Source organism: Fukomys damarensis, unplaced genomic scaffold (genome assembly GCF_012274545.1).
Source record: "Fukomys damarensis isolate Sample0158 unplaced genomic scaffold, DMR_v1.0_HiC HiC_scaffold_9, whole genome shotgun sequence".
In the NCBI taxonomy this organism is placed as follows: Eukaryota; Metazoa; Chordata; class Mammalia; order Rodentia; family Bathyergidae; genus Fukomys; species Fukomys damarensis.
This window is the reverse complement of record NW_022900921.1, coordinates 13093146-13112174: the sequence shown is the minus strand read 5'-3', so window position 1 is coordinate 13112174 and position 19029 is coordinate 13093146. Positions and strand designations below refer to the sequence as shown.

The window sequence follows — 19029 nt, the reverse complement described above, 5'->3', positions numbered from 1 at the left end:
TTGGTGCCAGGGATTGAACTGGAGACCTCGCGCTTGCGAGGCAGGAGGCGGCCCCACTAAACTAAATCCCTGGCCCGAGCTGTACATATTTAAAGCACTGAAATACTCCTTTGTGACTATTCTCATATTTCAAGGTGCTAGTAGAAGGCTCTTCCTCTGCAAAAGTAGCAGGGACAGGGTCGGTCACTTTGCGATGTGGACAACTGTAGCATACTCTCCCTTTGCCGTGCTCTTGAGCAAGTTTTTCACTGTGCTGCACTCCTGAGTGGTTTAAGTCATTGTTTGTTTTGTGTTTTTGAGACGGGTCTTCACTATGTAGTTGAGACTGACCTGGAACTCACTATGTAGCCCAGGCTGGTACTCACAGCAATCCTCCTGCTTCATCCTCCTGAGTGCTGAGTGCTGGGATTACAGGTGGTCATCACCACAGCCGGCTTAAGTGATGATGTGTTGAGCATAAGTCTGGTTGCAGTGTGACAGCAAAGAATTGATATTTTTATTAATTTAGGGCCAGGCTTGGTAGCACATGCCTGTAATCCCAGCAATTGGGAGGCTGAGGCAGGAGGATCACAATGAGTTTGAAGCCAGCTCGGCATCTATAGTGAGTTCAAGGCCAGCCTAGCTTCCATAGTGAGACTCTGTCTCAAAAAAACAAAAAAATTGTAAGTAGGTCTCATACTAGATGCATTCTTCCTTCCTTTTTAAAAATTTTTAAAAAAAATTTTTGCAGTACGGGGATCAAAGTCAGGAGCTTGAACTTGCAAGGCAGGTGCGGTGCCACTGAGCTAAATCCTAGATGTATTGTTTCTGGATAATCCCTGTGAAGTGTATCACTAGTTGATACTGACCCTGTTCATGCTAAATTCTCAAATTAATTCAGACCCACATTGCCAGTAGAACAGAAGTTTGCTGTGTACTAGATCTTAGAGGAAAATAAGTGGAGGACAAGTTACATCCTGGGTGGATTTAATGTCAGGTGTTTTTGCTAAGCATTTTGGGTAAGAGTCCCTCCCGAAAAGGTGCCTCATTACTGGGCTTCTCCACCAATTTGTATTTTTAACAAGAAGATTCTGTTGTCTATGATTCTTGGACTATTTTGGAGATAACTGAAGTTTTAGGGCATCATTCTGCCAAAAGAGTGAACGACTCTCTTAGAACCTGTTTTAAGAAGTTACTGGTTATGGGCCAGGGATTTAGCTAGTGGTTCTCCCGCCTGCTTTGCAAGCACAAGGACCTGAGTTCAATCCCTGCTACCAAAAGAAAAAAGAAATTACTGGTTAGCTGGCCATGGTAGCACACACCTGTTATAATCCCAGCACTTGGGAGGCTGAGACAGGAGGATCACTGTTCTAAGAGGTCAGGGCTAGCCTGACCACCCTGTCTCCGGTAACCCCCCCAAAAATGCTAATTTCCTATAGGACATAATTATATATAAGCAGTGCTTGTGGAATATGCCACTTGGGTGGCAGATCCAGATAGATCCGTACAAATGGTAATTAAGGTTGCAAATGGACTCTTAGATTTGGTAGCCTGATGTAAGTTTCAGTAGTATATTATTTTCTTCTCTCTCCTTGAACAAATTACTAGTTGCCATATTATGAGATACTGTTACAGGACATTCATTCATTCATTTATTTATATTACTGGAGTTTGAACTCTGATCATTATGCTTACAAGGCAGGCGGTGGAACCACTGAGCTAAATCCCTGGCCCCTATTTTTTGTTTTTAGGAGACAGGGTCTCTGTGGAGACCAAGCTGACTCCAACTCCCAGCAATCCTCCTGCCTCAGCCTGCACAGTGCTGGGATTACAGTCGTGCACTTACCACACCGAGCAAGATGGTGTTTTAAGGCTTTTAAAGCTCACTCCCCCTAGTACTCAACTTCACTTCTTGCATTCCTATCATTTTAGAAGTTTGCCAAGCTTAACTTTATAGAATAGTTATTGTGTATTCCCTAATTCTACTTTTTGTTTTGCTTTGTTTTTTGTGATGGGGTCTTGCTGTGTAGTTAAAGCTGGCCCTGAATTCACTCTAGCACAGTCTGGCAGTGAACTTGCAGTGAGTGATACTCTTGTCTCGGCCTCCTGAGTAGGGGCTTATGATTTTTTTTTTTTTTTTTTTTTTGGTTTTTTGAAACATGGTCTCACTATGAGTTGAGGCTGACCTGGAACTCTCTATGTAGCCCAGGCTGGTCTCGAACTCACGGAGATCCTCTTGCCTTAGCCTCTCAAGTTGCTGGGATTACAGGCGTGTGCCACCACACCCGGTGGGGTCTTATGATTTTTAGGTATTAAGATAATTTTCCTGTATATTCTGCCTACATACAAGATAGGGTTGGTTACCTGGTGCACTCTGGCTTTAACTCCATAGCAGTCCAGGCTGAATAGAACTGGGACCCTCCTGCCCCAGCCACCTGCATGCTAGGATTACGGGCTATGCCTCTGCCTGACTTCCTTAGCTGTCCTGCTCACATACCCACCCACACAGAGCTGTTTGCTTTAAGGATACTAATGTTTTTCACTTCAGTTTAGTGAACAGTTTAGGAAATGGGGTTTGTTTTTCTTTTTTAAGACAGGGTCTTCCTATATATGGAGTTGAGGCTAGCCTTGAGCTCGTAGCCATACTGAGCACTGGGATTGTGTGTTGTGCCACCGTGCCTGATGGTTCCTTTTAAACATCTGGTCCTGCCTCTTGGATAACATTGTGTTTTGCCTTTGCTGTCCCAATGTTAGCAGTCATGAAGTACATTTGTTCAGAAGTGTAAATTGTCCGCGTTGAGCTTGTTGAGTACAGATCAGTATGCTGCAAGTGCTAGATAACCAGTTTTAAGACTGAGGGCCGGGGATTTAGCTCAGCGTTTCAGTGGTGGCCTGCCTTGCAAGTGCAAGGACCCAAGTTCAATCCCCCCCCACCCCGGTACCAAAACAAAACAAAAAAGACTGAATGGAATACAGTAAGCTTCTGTGAACCCTGGTTTTTTAAAATGGTACCAGGAATCAAACTCGGGACCTTGCACTTGCCAGGCGGCTGTGGTGCTGCTGAGCTACATCCCCAACCCACGAACCCTGTTTTTGGCAAAATAGGAACTGTGGAATAAATTGAATCAATTTTATAGAAAAGTGGATCTGTATTTAGTTACTTATAGAAGTCTCACTGTATGCCTCATGCTAGCCTTGAACTTGCTCTCTAGTCCATGTGACCCTTGATCTCCTGAACATCCTGTCTCAGCCTCCTTAGTGCTGGGATTACAGGTGCGTATCTCCACACCCAGCAAAAAAGTGCTTTTTGTTTTGTTTTCTTTTTGAGACAGCTTCTTACTCAGTGTAGTTCAGGCTGGCCTCAAACTCATTTCGCAGCCCGGGATGGGCCTGAACTCCTGCCCACCCTCCTACCTCAGCCTCCCATGTGCTGGGATTATAGGCGTGCTCTACCACACCTGGCAAAAGTGCATTTGTTGAGAAATACTTGACCCTCAATGTGGTGGACTATATGGCCCTTCAGACAGATGAAGTAGGGAAGGGACACAAGTTGTACTGGAAACATGGGGAAATTTAACACTGCTTGTCCATATCTTTGAGTGAGCACCAAGGAAATTCAGTTAAGTCTTCAATAACTGATGCATTTTTACATTCCTAATTACAAAGAAAGTAGCATTCACTTTCTTGGGAAAATACAAATATCACTATCATAGGTGATATACAAAAGTAAAGTCAAGATTTGTCTTGAGAATATTTTACCCCACTGACCATTACAATTTTCTTCTTGATGGTTATTTATTTGTTGATGGGCTTTCACACTGAGCCATATGCCCAGGTCTTCTTGTTTTTGTTTTGTTTTCTTGTTGTTGTATGGTTTTTCTTGTTTGTTTGTTTTTTGAGACAGAGTCTCACTTTGTAGTTGAGTCTGACCTGGAACTCACTATGTAGCCCAGGCTGTTCTCAAACTCACAGCGATCCTCTTGCCTCAGCCTCTCCAGTGCTGGGATTACAGGTGTGCACTACCATGCCCAGCTTTTGTTTTGTTTTTTGAGACCTGTCTCATTAACTTTCCCAGCCTTGCTGGAATTTGAGATCCTCCTGTCTCAGCCTTGCAGAATGCTGGGAATACAGGCATGCACCACCATACCTGTCCTTGGATGGTTTTTAAGTAAATTTGTGCTGGGTGTTAGTAGCACATGCTTATAATCTCAGCACTTGGGGCAGAAGGATTACTGGGAGTTCAAAGCCAGCATGAAATAAGTGGTGAGACCCTGTCTCAAGAAACAAACAAACCATAGCCGGGTGTGGCGGTGCACGCCTGTCATCCCAGCACTGGGGAGGCTGAGGCAGGAGGATCGCTGTGAGTTCGAGACCAGCCTGGGCTACAGAATGAGTTCCAGATCAGTCTCAACTACACAGTGAGACCCTGTCTCAAAAAACCAAAAAAAAAAAAAAAAAAAAAAAAAGAAACCAAGAAACAAACGAAAAGCAAAGGGGGAGGGATTTGCTACTATTATCTATCATATGTATATGACTGCTTGTTTTTGATTCTCCTGTGCTGGTGATTGAACGCAAGGCCTCCCTGCATGGTATGCAAATGACCCATCACTGAAATGTCCCCAGCCCCCTCTTTATAACTACTGTGGTCCAGGCTGCCTCAGCCTTGGTACAGGGCTGCCCCACCCCCCAGCTGGCTGGGACTCCAGGTGTCATCCTGGCCGCGTGTTGAGCCCATAGCCTTGTACACAGAGTGGGAGCCCTGCCCCTGACTCCACCCCAGCCCTTTTCTGCTTTTCTTGTTTTGTTTTGGGTTTTTTATTCTGTTTTGTTTTGTTTGGTACTGGGGATCGAATTTAGGACATTGCACTTGCCAGGCAGGCGCAGCAACACTGAGCTAAATTTCTACCCTTTCTATCCTTGAACTCACTCTGTAGCCCAGGTTGGCCTGGAATTTCAGGCTCATCTTGCTTCAGCCTCCCAAGTGCTGGAATTTTAGGCTGTACCACTATGCCTGGCACTCTGTCCTCCCTTCTTTTAAGATAGAGTCTCTCTGAGTATATATTTCAGGTGTGTCACCATGCCTGGCTTCTGTTACTTTTTGTATGGCAAAAAAACTAAACTCTGGGTTTACTTTTGAATTCCGGGGGTGGGGGCGTGGCGGGGAGAAAGCCCAAATTAAACCTTTGATTAACTTAATGATGTGGTGACGCTGGCATGTACATTTAATGAACCCACTTATTGTGAATGTACTTTCATTTAATTTCACTGCTGAAATACGTTTGGTGATGGTTCTTCCTCCCGTCCTTTTTTTTTTAAGAGGGAGAGGAAGAAGGGGAAGGAGGGAGGCTGAGGCAGGACGATCACTGAGTCAAGGCTGGCCTGGACTGTGGTGAGATCCTGTCTCAAAAAGCAAAAACCAAGAATGTAGTGTGGCTTTGAGAAGACTGGCTCTGTTGCCTGCCAGCTGTGTGACCATGAGGGGATGATTTGGCCCGCTGTACTGTTTTCAACTAGAGCCTGGGCTGGTAGCTGGGCGTGGGGTTCACCTTGTGGTCTGAAATAATCAGGACACCGAGTTCAAGCCCAGGTTGGGCAACATAGTGAGATCTTTCTGAAACAGAGCTGAGGGTGGAGGTCAGTGGTACAAAGGGTGCTTTGGGTTTGATCTCTAACATCAGAAAAGGAGGGTGGGGCTCGAAGACGTGAGATGCTTATTAATAGGGTTGCTGTTGGGATTATATCACTTAAAATAGTGAAACACGATGAGATTGAGAATAATGCCTGCATGCAGTACGTGCTATGGAAAAGTGTACTTATTTTATGAAGTAGGCTTTAAGGGGCAGGACTAGGAGGAATGTGACAATGGCTCTTGCAGTCACCTATCAGGGACACCCTTGAAAATCCACCCAAGCTCAGTACTTGGTACAGCGGCCTGCAGTATAGTCAGCTCCTTTCAGGAGCTTTGAAAGGAGCTGTAGAGCTTCCAATTGTGTCTGGCATTGGGAATGCATAGTTTACCCTGTAAGGAGGAAGGGTGAAGGGTGTTTTGTTACGGTTGGGGGGTGGTTTCTGATCTTTTCCCACTAGCACTTTGTTGGGGGGACAGTTTCTTTTTTTGGGAGAGGGGTTGAGAAAAGCTCTCACTTTGTAGCTCAGGCTGGCTCTGAACTCAGTGTGTAGCCCAGGCTAGTCTCAAACTCCTGGCAGTCCTCCTGCCTCAGCCTCCTATGTGCTGGGAGTGCTGGGATCTCAGGCACGGTGGGGGTTTTGGGGGTGGTGCAGACTTTCTGATGGAAATGGTAGGCTTTGTCATGAAGAAAAGGATAATTTCATTGGGCAAATGTAGTACATCCTGTAAGCTTTATAAACATAACTGAAAAGGCTCACCTTTGAGAATGACACATTTCAAAGTAGGAGAAAAGAAGATTTTTTCCCCCTCTTTTTTGTACTTAACTAATTGACTAGCATAGATGAGTTTAAAAAGCTTTAAGTATGTGTTTAGTTAGAGAAAGCGTTGATCTGTAGCTCCTCTCATTCTGGAGTGCTGGGATTACAGGTGTGCAGCACCACACCCAGTTTTGTTCTGTTTTGTTTTGGTGCTAGGGATCCAACTTGGGACCTTGTGCTTTCAGGCAGGCAGTGGAACCACTCAGTGAAATCCCCGGCCCTGGTTGGGCTTTTTTATCTTTCAAAAGTCAAGCTTATTAAACACCAACTCCCAGTTTTTTCTTCTCAGGGTCTGGCAGTCACCACTCCACTTTGTTTTGTTCAATGAATTTGACTAGTGACACCTCCTAGTCCATGCACGGTGTGTCCTGAGACCCCTCGCGCATTCCTGGAGGCAGACCTCATTCACTCGTTTTCTCCTGTATGTTCCTATAATAACATTTATTTATTTTACTGGTTTTTTTTGTTTTTTGTTTTTTTTTAAGGAAGTGACCCAAAGGCTTTTCAGGTTTTTGCACAATTTGAAAAACATTTTGTAAATATGTCTAATGCTTTTTTTTAATTTTGTACCAGTGATTGAGCTCAGGACCTTGCGCTTGTGAGGCAGGTGGTGGCACCACTGAGCTAAATCCCCAGTCCTACCCTGACTTAATTTAATATTAGGTTAATAAAATAGATACATCTTCATAGTTATCTTTACATATGATAAGATTATAACTTCTATTTCTGGCAGTAGTCAAGTTGATAATGTATCAGTTACATTTAAAGTCCTAAGCTTGTTTTATTTTATTTTACTTTTTGGGTACTGGGAATTGAACTCCAGTCCTTGTGCTTGCAAGGCAGGCCACCGAACCGCTGAGCTAAATCCCTGGCCCTTAAGCTTGTTTTATGACAGTCTGAGTTGCCCATTCTGGGCTCAGACTTGGAATCTCCCAACCTCAGTCTCCTGGAGTGCTAGGATTTTAATCATGCATCACCAAACAGCCTGGCTGTTTATTTTTTTGGAACTTGTGGATTGAATTGAGGGTCTTCTTTATGATGCTGGTCCCAGAGTCACCCTCCAGCCCCTCTAATTTCAGTCATTCTCACTAACGTTAATTCAGCACTAATTATGTTTTACTATAAATCTGCCTAAAAATAATTTTGAAAATCATCTTGGTAAATTGCTACCTTAAAGTTACATGGAGTTAGGTAACAGATATCCATTAACCATCCAGTACACCTACAAAAAGATAAAACGCTGGGCTGGGGATTTAGCTCAGTTGTTCTGCCACCTCGAAAGTGCAAGGTCCTGAGTTTGATTCCTTTTAGCCCCCCCCATAAAAAAGATAAAATGCTAAAGGATAGTTCAAGTCTGCACACTCAAGGGTTCTTGTTTTTATAGAGACCAAAGCCAGGATCTGTCAGTAAGATTATTTTTGCCGCCACACTGAGAAATCACACTGCGAGGAAGCCTCACTGGGAGATGGTAGATTCCTACATTTTTTGATGTATAGAATTCTAGCATATGATAGTTTACAATTATCTCCTTCCTAGGTCCTTAGTATATTGTGAGAAAGTTTAATTTCTAAACATGATAAGAGTTACAAGAATAATACAATGAGTAGTTACAACAATATGCTGTAATAAAAATTACTCCACAGATCACAGAAACCATGAAAAGGTTTGAGGGCTGCTGTGTGTAAGACAGCTCTTAAGTGAATTCATATGAACAAATGTCTTTAAGACTCATCCACATTGCCAGGAGTGGTGGCCCACACCTGTAATACCAGCACTCAGGAGGCTGAGGCAGGAGGATCTCCATGAGTTCGAGACCAGCCTGGGCTACAGAGTGACACCCTGTCTCAAAGAAAGAGACTCATCCAAGTTGTAGTATGTGACAGGATTTTCTTTGTAAGGATGGAAAATACTGTCACATCTATATCTGTATACACGTGGATTACACACATGGTACAGACACACTGCCACCTGTGTCTTGTTTACCCAGGTGCATGTTGCTGGGCCATGGGCACTTCTATCTATCAGCTCTTGTGAAAGATGGCCACTGAGACCATGAATGTGTAAATATTCCCTAGAGATTCCACTTTCTGTTCTTTTGGTACCAGGATCAAACTCAGGTCCTTGGCGCTGGCCAGGCAGGCAGCGGAACCACTGAGCTAAATCCCCGGCTGCACTTTCTGTTCTTTTGGAAACATACTCAGAAATGGGAGCACTGGATCCTAGAGTCATATTATTAATTTTAAATAATACTTTATATTGTAATTAGCCAAACCCTGATTTATTTTCTGATATTAAATTTTAATATAATAACCAATCTGAATAGAGATAGGATGTGAACCAAAATGAGCTTGCTTCAGTTTTTCCTCCTGACTGAAACTGTTGTTAATTGTAAGGAGAGGTTTTCCTTCTTTTCTTTTTCTTTTCCTTTTTACAGTACCAGGGGATCAAACAGAGGATCTTGCACTTGTAAAGCCAGCACAGTTGAGCTAAATCCCCAGCCAAGGAGAGATAGTTTTTAAGAACATCTGCTTGAAGTAAAATAAATCTAGGTGGGCCAGGGATTTAATTTAGCTTGGTAACGGCACCTGCCTCACAAGCACAGGGTCTGGAGTTTGATTCCCAGCAACAAAACAAAAACAAAAAATAAAATGTAGGTTTTTTGTTGTTGTTGTTGTTTTTTTTTCCACGTAAGGTTTTTTTTTGGTACTGGGGATTGAGCTCGGGTCCTTGCGCTTGCGAGGCAGGTGGCAGAACCGCTGAGCCAAGTCACGGGCCCCTTCATTTAAGGTTTAATCAGTGCATGTTTGTGGTATGTGGCTCCATTCACCATGGGGAGTTGGTACATGTACATAACACAGCTTAATTCTTTTTATGTCTTTTTTCCTACTCTCTCCCCTTCTCTCGTCTCATTCCCTTTGCCAAGTAGTAGCTGCATATAAGTTTCTCCCACTACCAGAGAGCTTTTTTTTGTTTTCTCCAGATCCTTTTGCAGGGAGGCAGCTTTGGTCCGGCCAGTGCACTAGGCTGTCCCCATTAGCCCTCCTGAAGTATTATTCTGAGCATTTAGTTTCCCAGGACTGCACTTTGCTTGCTCAGTTGGTAATACCCTTTTTTGTGGGGTGGGCACCCTGGATCGATTTAAGACCTTGCTCTTGGGAGTCAAGCACAGTGCCACTGAGCTAAATCCCCTGCCCTTAGTTGGTAATACCTTTGCTTTTTATTATTCCTTTACATTTAATGGATAAGGTTTACAAAAGATGCCCTCCTGTAGTTGCAACTTGGCAAAAAGAGTGGAAGGGAAAGAAGACCCAGTTGGGCTGTTGCACTTGTGCATGGGAAGGGGAAGAGTACAAGCCCTAGGTTAGAGAGGAGTGATGGGAGTTGCTATGAAATCTAGCAGTGAATACTGTATGAGCATTTAAAAGGAAGTTTGAAAGTAACAAATAAGAATTATATGCCGGGAGGGCCGGGGATTTACCTCAGTGTTTCGGTGCCCTGCCTTGCAAGCGCAAGGACCCGACTTCAATCCCGGTACCCCCCCCAAAAAAAAACAACAAAGAATTACATGCCGGGCATGGTGGCGCATGCCTGTAATCCCAGCACTTGGGAGGCTGAGGCAGGAGGGTTGCTGCAAGTTCAAGATCAGCCTGGGCTACACAGTGAGTTCATAGTAGTCTGAACTACATAGTGAGACCCTGTCTCAAAAAATAAAAAAAGAATTATAAATATGTCTGACCAAGGCATCAGAAATCTTTCCCTATGTTTGAAGGATCCTTTGGGGAGGAATTTGTATGACAGCCGAGAAGAGCTTTACTCTAAGAAGGGAGCGATGCGTGTGTCAAGAGTAGGATTGAGTGGTAAAGCTGTGAATCTTGGGCAAGAATCATAACTTTATGAAGTTTTTATAGGTGAGTAAAAGTTGATTTGATTAAGGCTAGAATCATTAATAAAATTTAGACATAAATGGAACCTAAATACTGGGAGATAATAGTTTTTTCTTGTGGTACTGAGGATTGAATGTAGGGCCATATACATGCTGGGCAGATGATGTACCTTCCAGTTACATCACCAAACCTTTTTACTTTTGGGATAGGACTTCACTGTGTTCCCCAGGTTCCGAGGTTGGCTCCCCAGTACCTTTCTTTGTTACCGGGGCTTGTACTGAGGTTTTCGCGCTTGCAAGGCAGGCAGCGGAAACAACGAGCTAAATCTCCGGCCCGCACATTACCTATTTTTGCTGGTTTGGTTTGGTTTTTTCCTTTTCTTTGGAGACAGGGCCACTATCTCCAGTTTGGCCTCAAACTTGTGACCCTTTTGTCACAGCCTCCCAAGTGCTAGGGTTTCAGGAATATGGCACCATGCTTGACTTCTGATAATCTTTGTCATGTGATACCTTGCCCTGACGCAAAGCAACTATTAAACCCCGATTTTCTGTCCACTCGGGATTTTGGCGCTCATTCCTAACTTACTCAGGAGGTAAGTATTTTTTTAAACTTCATTTATTTATTTTTTAATTGAGTTTATTGGTACATTTCAGGTATACAGTACAGTTACTTTTAAACTTTATTTTGAAGAATTACAGATTCACAGGAAGTTGCAAAGGTGGTGCAGAGGTCTCTTGCACCTTTACCTCGTTTTTCTCTCACAAGTTATCTCCTGTATTTCTACAGCCTGGGGATTGAACTCTGCCTACATCCATGCTAGGCAAGGGATCAGTCACTGATTACCATTATTACTACACCAGTAAGTGCCTTCTATGCCACAACCCCAAGCCCCACTCATTTTTTCTTTTTGTGCTAGGAATCCAGTGAACTCAGACCCTTGCACATGGTGAGCACATGTTTAACTCTTGGAGTATCTGAGGTTGTTTTAGAAAAAGCACAAGCAGGAGCCAGCAGTCACTGTTACGTACCTATCCACTTAACTAGAGTTTTCCTCTGGTGAGGTCACTCTTTGAACACTACCTGTTACATAAGGGTCTTTACCTTTAAAAAGCTAAAGGTGCTTACTGAAAATTCACATTTTGGGTTCACTGGCAGAGTATAGGGCAGGGCTTTTAGGAATCTTTATTTTGAAATATAGAAGTGTGACTATAGAGAAATTAACATTTTCCTTTTCTTTTTTAAAGACAAGCTTTTAGTATGTAGTCTAGACTGGCCCAGAGCTCACTGTCTAGCCCAGGCTGATCTCCACCTTGGAATCTTCCTGCTTCAGCCTCCTCAAGTGCTGGGCTTACAGGTGTGTGCCACCACACCCAGCAGGATCTTGGGGTTTTTTGTTTGTTTGGGTACCGGCGATCAAACTCAGGACCTAAAATCCCTGGCCCAAAAGGATTTTTTTTCTTTATCTTTTGGTATGGGGATTGAACTCAGAACCTTGCGCATGCACAGCGCGGGCAACACTGAGCTAAATCCGCAGCCCTTGTTTGTTTTTTGAGATGGTCTTGCTATGTAGTCAGGCTGTTCTTGAACTCACTGTGTAGCCAGGCTAGCCTTTAACTCAGCTATCCTCCTGCCTCTGCCTCCCAAGAACTAGAGTTGTAGGCACTCTTCACCATGACTAGCTAGGATTTTGGATTTTACAGGGACCATAATTTTTTCAATGAATTTTATTTTATCCCCTTCCCCAAGTCCTCTTCCTACGTATAAAAGCTTTGTTTCCATTTTTCTATTTTCACTTTTGAGGGACCAGAGTCTTGTTCGTACTCTAAATTCTTAGGATACCAACAGGTACAGTGATGCACACTTGTAATCCCAGCACTCTGGAGGCTGAGTGAGGCAGGAGGATTGCTGCAAGTCTGAGGCCAGTCTGGGCTACATAGTGACTTCAAGGCCAGCCTGAACTGCATATTGAAACCCTGTCTCAAAAACATTTTTTTGGTAATAAGGTTTAAGTTCCATAGGTTAGTGGCCTCAAGGTTTTTTTGGTTTTGTTGTTTTTGGTACTGGAGATTGAACTCAGGACCTTGTACTTGCAAGTTAGGCGGGCCCTGAATTTTTTGAGCATAGATATAAATAAATATATTTCACATGTGGATCTTTTTTTTTTTTTTTAAGTCTGGAGATGGTGCATTTACTTTACCTTAACTAGAATCAAGGATGTGATTAATAACATTAAATAAGCCACCAAAAATTTGTTTTTAAGTCAACATGAAAACTGCATTCCTCATACCAAGTCAGTTATGACTATCACAGTTATACATGTGGATCTTTATTTGCATATATACATATGTGAAACAGATCTGTTGTAGTTAGTCACTCTCGTGTTTTTAAGTACTCTGGTTTTCTCTTTTTCATCCTGTGACCCTGTTACCCCTCAGTTTGATAACCCTGTCCAAGGTATGAAGTCTGTGAAGGGTGCAGCCTGGTACCGAGACCCTGAGTGAAGACCACCAACCCCAGGGCCCTGTTTCTCCCACTGATTTACCTTTATGCTTCTTGGAGGACCTCTGATGATTACTTTAAAATGTTCTGGGGCTGCAGATATAGTTCAGGGTTGCCTCGCTGCACCTGCCTGACAAGCACAAGGTCCTGAGTTTTATCCTTGGTGGAGAAAGAAGAAAAAAAGCATATAGATAAATTTTGTTTGCCAGTTATTCACTATCCACATTTATCAATTTGGCTTCTTTTTTCTTTTAGTAGCCTGCAGTTTCCATCCATTATACTAGTAAGTGCCTTCCTATGCCATAAAACACACTTCGTGCCTGAGAGTGTAGCTTGGGGTTGTGATGCTTAGTTGTGTGACCCCAGGGTTTCATCCCCAACACCACAAAGCAAAAACAAAAAAATACTTAATTTGGGTTTGGCTCAGTGGTAAGTGTTGGCCTAGCATGTGTGAGGCCCTGGATTTGACCTCCCATACCACAACAAAAACAAACAAAAGTTTCAAAAAAGCAGTTTATTTTTGGGCTGGGGATTTAGCTCAGTGGCACCGTGCCTGCCTCGACAGCACAAGGTCCTGAGTTCAATACCAAAGAAAACAAAAATTATGGTTTGGTTATTCCCAGGAAGAGGAAGGTTTTTTTCTTTTAGCTATAGAAAGATGTGAATGTGTAAACGGGCAGATGATGGCTTCTCATGAGTTAGAAAACTATCATACATAGTGGTGCTTCCTCAGATAAGTTATTGTCTTACAGAACTACAGGAGGATTCAGAGATGGTGTGGTAAGAAGACACACTTGCATATGGAAAAGGCAGAAAGCACTTAGGAAGGAGTGGTGTTAGCTGCTGTGCGAGGGTGAAAAACACCTTTCTGTAAAGGCTGTTCCAGTGAGGGAGTGTCTTTCCTTTCTGGACTTGTCCTACCCTAAGTCCGAAGGGTTTGCTTTCCTCTTACTTTCCGGTTTGTAGGTGTTTGCTGTGTAACCTGTTGGTCTGTAGTAGCTAAGTCTCTTCCAGTGACTTCAGATGGAACAGGATAGATGTGGATGCCTGTTGTATGGAAGCTAACTCTGTACATCCCTGTCCAAGTTTAGGTACTGGATGTCACGATTTTGGCCGGACAGACATTCTGAATCTTGGAGAACATAAGGACATCTTAGAGAACCTGAGCCCCAGATAAGGGTTTCCCAGAGCAAGTGCTCAGAAACTGCTTTGAGGGCTCTATCTGACTGGCTGCAGGTCAGTCTTTTAGTTCTAAGGACCCCTTTTTTTTTTTTTTTTTTTTTTTTTTTTTTTTTTGATTTTTTTTCTAGGACCCCTTTTTTTTTTTTTTTTTTTTTTTTTTTGGTACTGGGGATCGAACTGGGGCCCTTGCACTTGTGAGGCAGGTGCTAGTACGCTCCTTTTGCCTTAACAGCAGTGGTATTAGCCCTGTGTTAGACACTGTTAGAGTCAAGTAGTGCTAGGCTGAGTGGTGGTGCATGCCTGTAGTTCCAGTGCTCAAGAGGCCAAGACAGGGGGATTGTGGCAAGTTGGAGGCCAGCCTGGGCTCCATAGTGAGTTCAAGGACAGCCTGAACCTACATAGCAGGGCCCAGTCTCAAAAAAAAAGAGGAAGGGCCGGGGCTATTGCTCAGCAACACAGCACCTGCTGGCACGCAGGAGGCCCTGAGTTCAATTTACAGTACCAAAAAACAACAACAACAACAAAACCAAAACCAAAGGGGGAAAATAGAGTATCAGGTAGTGCTTATAATCAACATGTTGGGGTAGATTACAGTTGTGGGGTGAGTGCTTTTATTTTTATATTGATGTCAACTGAGTGTTGCAAGTTTAGTGTAAGGGTCAGCTTCTTGATGCTATGCCCAGGCAGATTAAACCAGTCATTTCTAGGTCTGTGTGAGATAGACTTATTGACCTCTGTTTGTTTTGTTTTGTTTTTTCCTGGTACCAGGGATCAAACTCCAGGACCTTGCACTTGTAAGGCAGGCATGGTGCCACTGAGCTAGATACCCGGCCCTTGACCTCTGTTTTATTAAAAATAGAGAACTGTAGGGCCTGGGATTTAGCTCAGTGGTTCTGCCGCCTGCCTTGCAAGCACAAGGGCCCGAGGTCAAGCCCCCATACCAAAACAAAAAACAAACAAAAAAATTGAGAACTGTAACGGTTTATATTGAGCTGTTTTACATACAGGTCTGGACTCAGAGAGTTTTAAAATCAATTTAATGGGTCTGACTAGCATTAAGACAAGTAGTCCTGAGTGGGGAAAAAGCGCCCTATCACTGTGTATCACATAATAATAGAAAGTTAAGTATTTACACATGTTTTATTGGCTTACAATATGCAAATAATTCTTTTGGGAGTTGTTTTTGTTTAGTATGCATATTAATATTTTATAGCAGTTTTAACTTCACAGCAAAGTTGCAGAAAGTACAGAGTTTGCATATTCTTTCTTCACTCTCTTTGTTTGAGACAAGGCTGGCCTGAAAGTCACAGTGATCTTCCTGCGTCTCCTGCCTCCCTACCGTAGGAGTACAGGCGTGTGCCACCACACCCGAGTCTCCCTCCACTCTTGGCATATACTTCCGCCTTCATGGGAAATATATTTCTTTCTTTTTTTTCTGGTTCCAGGGATCGAACTCGTTTCCTTGTGCTTTTGAGGCAGGTGAGGCAGGCAGTGGAACCACTGAACTAAATCCCCGGCCCAGCCCTGTTTCTTAATGCATTAAATTTAAAAGTCTGAGGTGCTGGGTTCGGTGGCCCGTGCTTATATTGCCAAGACTCTGGGAGGCAGAGGCAGGATGATTGCAAGTTTGAGCCCAGCCTGGGTGGTTTAATGACAGGGAGACCCTGTCTCTGAATGTATAAATGAGTATGTCAGTAAAAGGGCTGGTGAGATGGCTCAGTGCAAAGGCTCCCAGTACCAAAAAAAGAAAAAGAAAAAGAACAATCACATAAAATTTGAAAGCCACAGCTCTATGCATGTCTGCTTTGAAAGTTGGGGTGGGGTTTTAGCTCACTGGCACCTTACCTGCCTCGCGTGCAGTTCTTGAGTTCTGTCCCTGGTTCCCCCTGCCAAAAAAGTAAGTTGAGTGAATTTGTAGTATTTTGTGGTTTTGCGGTGGTAGAATGGGAAGCTTAAGAGTTGAGATAAGAGTAAAGGAAGAACTTTCTTTGAATCTTTAGCATTAACCAATATGGTTAAGATGGGATTTTCCTGATTTAATGGTTGGGGTAGCCAGAGTGGGATTTACATCAATTTTGATACTATGTAATAGTTGCAGTTACTGAAAAGGTACGTAGTTCTTTGAATGTAGGATCACCTGACGTAAACGTCATATTAAGCTGTCTGATAGGATATCCTTTGATTTGGGAGTGGAAAGTTCTATTTTATGTAAAGTTAGCCATTCTGGCATTGTTTAATTTCTAGTATTTCTGTTTTAGGTAAAATGTAGGACCAAAAGCAATACCAGAAGAAGGGGTTTGTAGTCAGTAGATCTTTGTTATTGTGTTGTCTTATTTTAACGTGAAATAGTTGTTAGGAAAGGCTATGTAAATGAAGTGTTATTTACACTTTAATACCTTGAATTAGAGATATTAACTTACTAGCTTCTTTTTTCTTCTTTCTCTTCAAGGTTTGGGCCCCATGGGATCCCCGTGACAGTATTTCCCAAAAGGGAATATAAGGATAAACCGGAAGCCATGCAGCTCCCAAGTAATACATTCCAAGAAGGGACAGAAGTCAAGCGCGAGACGAATGGTGCTGTTCCCACTGAGCCTTCTCCTGTCCCTGTCTCGCCTCCTGAGCCGAATGTGGCGGAAAGCCTGTGGACATCCAAACCACCACCTCTCTTCCATGCAGGAGCGCCTTACCCTCCCCCTTTGTTTATCAGGGACACCTATAACCAATCAATACCTCAGCCCCCTCCTCGGAAAATAAAGCGGCCCAAGCGAAAAATGTACAGGGAAGAACCCACTTCGATAATGAATGCTATTAAGCTGCGACCCAGGCAAGTCTTGTGTGATAAATGTAAGAACAGTGTTGTTGCTGAGAAAAAGGAAATCAGAAAAGGGAGCAGTGCAAGTGACTCTTCAAAATATGAAGATAAAAAGCGGAGAAATGAAAGTGTGGCTACTATGAACAAAAAACTGAAAACTGATCCTAAAGTGGATGGGAAAAACCAAAACGAAAGCCAGAGAAGAAATGCTGTGGTTAAGGTTTCAAGTATTGCTCCCAGTAGAGGCAGAGTAGTAAAAGTTTCTTCTGCTCAGGCAAATACATCAAAAGCTCAGCTAAGTACTAAAAAAGTGCTCCAGAGTAAGAACATGGATCATGCAAAAGCTCGGGAAGTATTGAAAATCGCCAAAGAAAAGGCACAAAAGAAGCAAAGTGAAACCTCTACTTCCAAAAATGCACATTCAAAAGTCCACTTCACCCGGCGCTATCAGAATTCTAGCTCAGGTTCTCTCCCTCCCCGAGTTCGCTTAAAACCACAGCGATACAGGAATGAAGAAAATGACTCCTCCCTGAAGACAGGACTGGAGAAAGTGCGGAGCGGCCAGGTGGCGCCCAAGCCCCAGTCTCGCTGTACCTCTACCCGCTCAGCAGGTGAGGCCCCTTCAGAGAGTGAGAGTCCCTCAGAAGGCCCCGAAGAGGCCAGCAGTGAGGTTCAGGACACGAGTGGAGTGCATGCGCCTGGTGGGCGTGATGAGCCGCAGACACCGGGCACAAAGGGCAGCGGGAGCAGTGTGTCTGTTTACCTGGCCCTAACGCCAAAGAAGTGCGACTCTCCCAGTGCTTCGGTGTGTAGTGCTGATAGCTCAGATGGTTTGAAATCTTCCAACTCTGAGTGTAGCTCTTCTGAAAGCCTTGACTTTCCTCCAGGCAGGGCTCATGCACCTTGTGCCTCCTCTACTTCCTCCTCTTCAAAGGAAGAGAAAAAGCGCAGTAATTCCTTGAAAATGAAAATCTTTTCCAAAAACGTGTCTAAATGCATCACACCAGATGGCAGGACCATATGTGTAGGGGACATTGTTTGGGCCAAGATCTATGGCTTCCCTTGGTGGCCAGCCCGTATTCTTACTATAACTGTGAGCCGGAAAGATAATGGCCTTTTAGTCCGACAGGAGGCCCGAATTTCGTGGTTCGGGTCTCCAACCACTTCTTTCCTTGCTCTTTCGCAACTCTCCCCCTTTTTAGAAAACTTCCAGTCACGCTTTAATAAGAAGAGAAAGGGCCTGTATCGCAAGGCCATCACAGAGGCTGCTAAGGCAGCCAAGCAGCTAACCCCCGAGGTGCGGGCTCTGTTGACACAGTTTGAAACGTGAACCCGGACAGTGAGGTAGGCAAGAACCATTGCGAGGTGCCACAGTCTTCTAGGCTAGTTAGGAATAATTTCTACAAAATAGCTTGGCCAAATTGGACAAAAAAATTGCACTCAGTTGGCTGGCTTTTTATACTTACCTTATAGCCATTTTTAGACTGAGAAGCTTAAAACTGAACAGGCAAATCACTCAGATTTGTCTTCAGGAAGTGAGATTTTAACAGTATTTTCCAGGTTTGAAACCTGAAACCGTCCCAAGGCACAGAAGCCATAGCCTCAACAAACTGAATTTTTGCAGGGACTGTTTATTACCATTTGTACCTGTTACTGTATATTCACTCACACACACACTACCGCCTGTCACTGTGTGACACGGGTTGAATATTTGAGATTTTAGGAAGAGATGATGAGTAGGTGGAAGAGTGAATAATGACTACTTGTTTTTTAAATTAATGAACACTTAGCCTTTCTGTGCGTATAATGGTGTAAAAGTTTGATATGTGGGTGTTTGACAAACTGAGACGCTTGCGGTTTACTCAGTTACAGACGGGAAGTAAGTAGCCCCGTGTCTGCTTCCAACTGTTAAACGGTCAGGTCCGAACCATCACTCTTTTGTCCAGTGGGGACATAAGTAACTTTCAAGCTTTTGGTTTGGGAGTTTAGATAGGTTTGATTTTTGGATATGTAAATAGTTGGTTATTAAATTTGGTCAGATTTCTCCTGACTGGCTGTTCCTAAATTCTTAGGATACGTCCTAGTAAATTACACTTTGTGAATTAATTGTCATGTGTAATTGTTGCATTTCGGATGTACCTAATTTGATAATTTTAAAAAAATATTTCCCTTTAAGGTATCTGTTTGCAGGTCAGAAAATGAGAAATGTAATTGTGTAATGCTCTG

The 19029-nt window shown here is 43.4% G+C and overlaps 1 protein-coding gene across 4 annotated transcripts in view; it reads left to right on the top strand.

Moving 5' to 3' along the window:
* The window catches only part of Pwwp2a (PWWP domain containing 2A), a 37514-nt gene that overhangs the window by 5163 nt on the left and 13322 nt on the right, over positions 1–19029 (top strand). Inside the window, exons 1-2 of one of the 4 annotated variants that reach the window (XM_033761612.1) lie at positions 13376–14045; positions 16441–18990. In XM_033761612.1, the coding sequence (XP_033617503.1) occupies positions 16508–18133 (1626 nt within the window). In that variant the 5' untranslated portion in view covers positions 13376–14045; positions 16441–16507 and the 3' untranslated portion in view covers positions 18134–18990. Of the gene's footprint in view, positions 1–13375; positions 14046–15536; positions 18991–19029 lie in introns of those variants that run through there. The other 3 variants (XM_033761611.1, XM_033761613.1, XM_033761614.1) reach the window with 3 other exon arrangements.